Source organism: Pyxicephalus adspersus, chromosome 10, assembly GCF_032062135.1.
Source record: "Pyxicephalus adspersus chromosome 10, UCB_Pads_2.0, whole genome shotgun sequence".
Lineage (NCBI taxonomy): Eukaryota > Metazoa > Chordata > Amphibia > Anura > Pyxicephalidae > Pyxicephalus > Pyxicephalus adspersus.
Genome location: NC_092867.1, coordinates 31,638,557 through 31,645,455, shown reverse-complemented (window position 1 = coordinate 31,645,455; position 6,899 = coordinate 31,638,557). Strand labels below are relative to the sequence as shown.

The following is a 6,899-nucleotide window of genomic DNA, read 5'->3' as shown; positions in this document are numbered from 1 at the left end:
TATAAATAGTGAAGGCAGGACGTTATAGGGGATTTAAAGCCCATTATTTAGACTAGTGAATCCCTTAAAAGTTTTCTTCGCTATGGTTCTTTTAGTGAATTTGCAGCTTGTACCAGAACAAGTAGGGAGTGGCATGATTGCCACAGGAAACTTTAGGGCAAACATGTGCTTTGCTAATGCATAGCAAAAACAAAGGTTTATTTCATTTTTCCCCCCCCAAGGAGCATATACCTTACCTTTACTCCTGCCTGAAGATTGTCTCATTGCTTCATGCTGTATGCATAATAGGATGAGTTTATTTGGAAGCAAGGTAAACTACCACATTTTTATTCATAACAACCAAAGGAGGAAAACAAAGGCAGAATGAAAAAAAATATGCAGCACTGCCCATACACTGTAAATCAACTGTTAACTGCATAGTGTCCATGTAAAGCATTCAGTCTACTACATAAAAGCCACTCCTGTTCTAAAAGAAAAAAGTAAATTCACACTTCTAAACGTACCACAGTCAAATGTGGGTTAAATGACTGTTCTTATCAATATTCCCCTGATTAAAACAATTGTGTGGGTACCTTGAAATTCACACTTCTAAACGTACCACAGTCAAATGTGGGTTAAATGACTGTTCTTATCAATATTCCCCTGATTAAAACAATTGTGTGGGTACCTTGCTTTGTAACCACTAAGGATATAAATCCACTTTGTTTCTCAAATGCCTTTGCAAACCCACAAATGACCATTCGAAGTAGCAGATGACATTGTCATTGTGGTACACATAGCATGTATGGAGAGAGCAGAGCTGTAGGAGGGATCTGGTGTGTTTGGTCCTATATCCTCCCCCTTGGCAGCCTGTAATGGCTGGTCACCTCACGCTAAAAAGAGCAGTGACTGGCAAAGTGCATAAGCTTTTTTAGTCTGGATTTTAGCACAGATTTGTGAAGGGAAACATGAGACATGAAGAATACATATTCTATTTAAGCAAGACCTTGCATGTAGAGCAGGGTCAGCTCTTTGTTTCCCACTCCCTCCTGTTTGCTGAATTGCTAAAAACAAGTTTTTAACAAAAAAAAAAAAACACCCTTAGGATATATGTGTTGCATTTATTATATATATTTTTTTCTGTAAGGCTCCTTTTCTTAAGCAAAATATAGGATGGACTTGTCTGAACAGGCAGGGGAGATCAGGCCTTGTTTATCTACTGGAATTTGAAACTCATTATGTTGTATTGTACTTACAGCCCGCCTGTTTCATCAAGCATTTATAAGCTTCCGAAGATTTGTCATGGAAACTGACCCTTTGCATGTAGATCTACATATCGTCCTTAATGATATTTGTTGTGGAGTTGGTAAGTGCAGAGTTATAGTAATAGTTGTTTGACTCTTTGTTAAAATGTACTATTGTAACTTTGATTTATATAAACAGTTTAAGCCTAATAGTCCTAGCTGCCAAACTTGGTTACATTGACTTTCTCTATCTGATACTGTGGGCTTGATTTATTAAAGCTCTCCAAGGCTGGGGAGGATACACTTTAATCAGTGAAGCTAGGTGATCCAGTAAACCTGGAATGGATCTTGTCCAGGATTGAAAACATTTGCTAATAAATAGCAATTTAATTTTAAGAAATCCATTCCAGGTTTGCTGAATCACCCAGCTTCACTGAAAGTGTATCCTCTCCATTCTTGGAGCACTTTAATAAATCAAGTTTTATGACTGCTTCTTTGCAGCTTCACTAACTTTTACAATATGTTACAAAAATAATTAGGGCAAAACATTAGACTGGCAGCCATCTTGCAATGCTTAAATCATTGTGTTGAATACATTTTTTTTCTTTTTTATGTAGGACATGTTGATGATATTTTCCCTTTTTTCATGAAACATGCCAAGCAGATATTCCCTATGCTAGACTGTATGGATGATCTTCGCAAAATCAGTGACTTGAGATTACCTCCAAACTGGTAAGCCCACTGTCCTTTTGTTTTCTTGGGCCTTGATAACTGCTGGAAGGTTGAGCTTATTATTCTCATTTTTAATATCTTTTTTTCTTGCTGCAATAAATGTTTTTTAGGTATCCTGAAGCGAGAGCAATTCAGCGTAAGATAGTTTTTCATTCTGGTCCCACAAACAGTGGCAAAACCTACCATGCCATCCAGAGATACCTCAGTGCCAAGACTGGAATATACTGTGGCCCTCTAAAGTTGCTTGCACATGAAATCTACAAGAAGACTAATGAAGCAGTAAGGCAGTTTACCATTTCAGTAGAATCTTAATAATACATTTATATAGGTATTTCTTGATCTGGTAAATTTGGTCACAGGAGCATGATATCTTTTTTTTTTTTCCCAGAGGGAATTGCATACACTTCGATCAACATGCATTGTTGTTTTTTGTTTTTTTAATAATAATTGTGTGCATTAGAAAAACCTTCCACCCCTTTTAGGCACTCCTCTGAGACCATGAGAACCAAGTCATCAGTATCAAACATTCATTGAAGTGGTCCTACCACTAACAGAATATGCACTATGCAATTGCTGAACTCCTTGTAAAGAATGCTCATTGCATTTTTTGGTTTTCGTAAGGTCAGTGATACAGAAGGTATTAAAGGCAAAGGGTCAGAACACCAACCAGGCAAGCTGTATATTATAGAACCAGGTCAGCAATGACAGTTTACATCATCTGTACATGAAAGGTAGTTTTATTGACTCATTTAACTATACATTTGAGTGAAGTAGAACTATACTTAAGCATACAAACAAAACTGAACTGTGTAGAGAGTGAGTTACTTCAGAAGAAATTTCAAGGGTGTTTTGTTTAGTGAATTTGTTGTACAGTATATAAAGGGATATATTATGTATTTTTAATGATTTTTTTTCTCTTTCTTTTAGGGAGTTCCTTGCGATTTAATCACAGGGGAGGAGCTGATACATGTAGATCCAGAGGGAAGGCCAGCCAGCCATGCAGCATGTACCATAGAGATGTGCAGTGTGAATACACCTTGTAAGTAATCTGCAGGTGACTTTTACAAAAATATGTTAATTGGAACAAAAGATGACCATTATGAGTTCTCATATTTTTCTATTCTTTTTAGATGAGGTCGCTGTGATTGATGAAATTCAAATGATAAGGGATCCTGGCAGGGGATGGGCCTGGACCAGAGCACTGCTAGGTAAGTTGGATATTTTTACATTATGTATAAAAAAAGCTTCATTGTTTATTAGCAAGTGAAAATAGTCATGGATTTCTGTTTTTTTGTGTGTGCCAGGACTTTGTGCGCAGGAAATTCATATCTGTGGGGAGGCTGCTGCTATTAAATTAGTGACTCAGCTAATGTACACGACTGGAGAAGAAGTGGAGGTAATAATTTTATAATTCTCTGACTGACATTCAGGCGGAGTTGTTGGGGAGCTAGATAAGACAAAATTGGAAATCCCTTAGATATCAAATTTCGATCAGTTATGTATGTTTTTATAGTTCTGGTTAATCCTGAAATCCTGAGCCGAGCCTGTACATATTATTCTGTGAGAGTAGTTAAGAGTGTGTTTTTATTTATATCTTTTTTTTTTTTTTTTTTTTTTTTTTTTTTTTTAGGAGCATCAAAAGGATCATATTCAATTCCTTGGTTAAACCAACTGTGAATGAGAAAGGAGAGAAAGAGATGGATACTATTTCAACATCCCAGGCCCTACAGATAGGAGGTAGAGCTGGCAGGTTCAGCTCCATTTTTAAGGATGGTGAAGTCACTACAATGCAACAGAATGATCTGCCACTCCTAAAAGATATACTTAGCAAGTCTGTCCCTGATATCCAGGTAAGCATTTTATATTATAATGCCTGTAAGCTTTCTTCAGATAAGTGTTAAATAAAACTGCTTAATGAAGTTTATTAATATTAGGCAGGCATTTGTTTTATCCATATCCCAGATGCATTTCTAAAATGGCACTGGATTTACAATTGTTGACAGTTCTGGTGGGTACCAGCAACGTATTTCATTAGTTTGTACCAGCAACATATTTCATTAGTTTGATCATAGGTTTGTGGTTTGGCTACAAAGTGTTCAATAAAAGATTTCTGTTGCGGCACAGTGCAACACAATGCTTCTTCCCAGAAGCCAGCCAAGGTTTTAAATTCTTTGTTTCACTCAAAAAATGCGAAATTTTAGGTAAACTACAGTGCGCACTGTTTAAAGGCTTGCAACCGATTTACTTTTAGGTACAGGCAAAGTTTCTAAAAACAAAGTTGTTAAAGCTACTACTACCACCTTGATTAGTTAGATCTTCTTTGTGCCCAACACTAATTCTATAAAAATCGCTTTTGTGGCAAATAAAGATAGCACAGAAAAAGATATCCAGTGTGTTTCAGGCCAGCTTAGGAGACAAGACAACATTTTTCAAAATATTTCTTTAAAAAATTGTAATAAATTGAAAGATCAATTTCATATACTGTTGGATGGAAGAAACCTGTTTATACTTTACTATCCCACATCCCTTTCCTGAATCTCTGCTCTTTCACAGCAGTTAGATCTCACATCTGACACACTTCTGGGTGTGACGGTTCCATTTATTGTCCCCCTACGTCACTAACTGTGCCCTGTAGTATTACATTTTACAACATTTTTAATGTTTAGGACTATTTATCTATAAACCTCAATAGCATACAGTTTTACGGTTCCCGTTTTTTTTTTCAGACTGCAGGACTGCACCCCACTGCTGAGCAAATGGAGATGTTTGCTTATCACCTTCCTGATGCCACTCTGTCCAATCTCATAGTAAGTACTTTTTGGAGTTTGTTTTTTTTACGGTCTATGTACTTTGAAAGGGGGAGCTAAAATTGTCATACATGTAAACAAAAACAAAAAAGTGCCCCTTAACCACCTGGGCGTTACACTGATGTCTAGATTTCTGTACCAAAAGGCAGGGGACTAGGTAAGCAATGGGAAATTAGGTAGTGAGAAAAGTTCGGGTCTATCGATTTTTGCAAAATCAATAGACCCGAACCAAGGTCGGGCTTAACGGTCGGGTGGTTAAATGATACTTGGAATATGACCGTCACATTGCACGTGCTATTTCAAATTCTTGCGGTATATGGTGCAGAAATGTTTGCCTTGGCAAACTCCCATCTGTATTATGTTTTGTATGCAGAACATCATTTACAACCTTTACTTCTCCTTTTTGTAGGACATCTTTGTAAGTCTGTCCCAGGTTGATGGGCTGTATTTTGTGTGCAATATTGATGACTTCAAATTTGTAGCTGATATGATCCAGCACATACCATTAAACCTAAGGGTGCGATATGTGTTCTGCACTGCTCCAATAAATCGCAATCTGCCCTTTGTGTGCACTTCATTGCTAAAGGTGAGTTGCCCCATCTAAAACTGTTTTTTGTCTTTTATTCCTAACTTCATTATTTACTTCTTTGAAAATCTGAGGAAATGAAGTATACCTGATTTGCAACCAGATTTTCTTTTTTTTTTAAACTGTGGTGGACATCTGTGATCTCTTGTGTTTACATAATTTGTAGCAACTAATGTCTTGATATTAAAAACTCTGGCTTTCCCTTCATGCACAATCGTACAGGCTTCTGTTCTGTACCGAAATTGATTACGCATTTATCGTTGTTTTTTTTAAGGAAACCTGTAGTGTTAATAATACAGGCCCAGCAATTGCTCATCCTCAGTGTTTGTTGCCTGTCTTTGACTTTATCTGACTAATACCAAGTCAGAGTGCGGTCAGAACTGCATACTTGCTTGTCATCTGTTGAATTAAACCATTGCAGTCATGACAGGGAGGCAGCAAGCATTGCTTTTCTGAGGGGCATATCTGCAGATTCAGATGTTCTGTCTGTATAGGTTTTCTTTAAAACAAATAAATCCTTGTCCTGTGCAGGACTAATTATGAGAATAATATCCTGCACCTGTGTGCTTGTTATACTTGTGTCTTATTGTTACAATATTAAAGCTGCTTCAGAATGTTACAATTTTTTTTAGAAGTTGCTGATCTTTATTGATTATTTTATAATTTCATCATGTAACATTGTCTTATTTTTCTCTCTTTCCAGTTACCGATTTGTAGATATGTTTCCACAAGCTAGGCTTGTAAGGTCCATACAAAAAGAACTAGATACAATTATTCAGAATGGAGTTTATAACATTACTAAACTCATCAGAGCATCTGAAGCTGTACCTATTCTTCCTGTGGTGGAAGGCGCTGGCTTTCCTCCTGAGACGCCTGCAAATGAGAGCTCAAGAACTGGACAAAGGAGGGAGAGGGTAGGTAGACGGACTGCAATGAATTTGGACACACAGAGTGAGTCCCTCACTTCTAAATTGGTAAAGGACGGACTTCTTACACCAAGCATGCTAAAACAGCTTGAACAAGAATGGATGAATCGACGTGGAAACTTCCATAGAGGGACATCCCATGACATGGACAATTTTAAAAAGACAAAGAAGAAATAGTTTCATTCAAACCCTATTTTTATTTTTTTATTATACTAAAATAAAAAGACTGTATCAAAGTCTTGCAGATTGTTATTATAACATCATCAAAACAAGTAACCTCATGCTTTACTCAGGCTTCATTCTAAATTCCATGTCGGTCTGTCTACAGAAATCTTTTTCTAAACTTCTTGTGAGCTATTATGAATAAGGATGTTCATTGTATGTAATGTGTGGGAGACCCCTTCCAAAATAAAATAATCACTGCCCCCCCCAAAACAAAACAACAGGACTGAAGTTGAGCTGTTGCTAAGGACTGATCCTTATGGTTACCTGCTAACAGTACTTCCCTATGTCTGTTGGTTTTAAAGCAAGGGTCGGCAAACTCCAGCCGTTAGGCCAGGTACGGCCTATCCAGTAGTCTGTTCCGGTCTAACACCCCCCCCATGGTCGATTGGCCTAATCACAT

The 6,899-nt window shown here is 37.2% G+C and overlaps 1 protein-coding gene across 1 annotated transcript in view; it reads left to right on the top strand.

Moving 5' to 3' along the window:
* The window catches only part of SUPV3L1 (Suv3 like RNA helicase), a gene marked incomplete in the record, with an annotated part of 9,902 nt that extends 3,392 nt beyond the window's left edge, over positions 1 to 6,510 (top strand). The window contains 11 exon segments of the mRNA XM_072424907.1: positions 1,238 to 1,345; positions 1,841 to 1,955; positions 2,066 to 2,234; positions 2,883 to 2,994; positions 3,086 to 3,163; positions 3,260 to 3,351; positions 3,469 to 3,473; positions 3,586 to 3,805; positions 4,682 to 4,762; positions 5,172 to 5,364; positions 6,012 to 6,510. Of these exon segments, the coding sequence (XP_072281008.1) occupies positions 1,238 to 1,345; positions 1,841 to 1,955; positions 2,066 to 2,234; positions 2,883 to 2,994; positions 3,086 to 3,163; positions 3,260 to 3,351; positions 3,469 to 3,473; positions 3,586 to 3,805; positions 4,682 to 4,762; positions 5,172 to 5,364; positions 6,012 to 6,451 (1,613 nt within the window).
* Between the last annotated feature and the right edge of the window lie 389 nt (positions 6,511 to 6,899).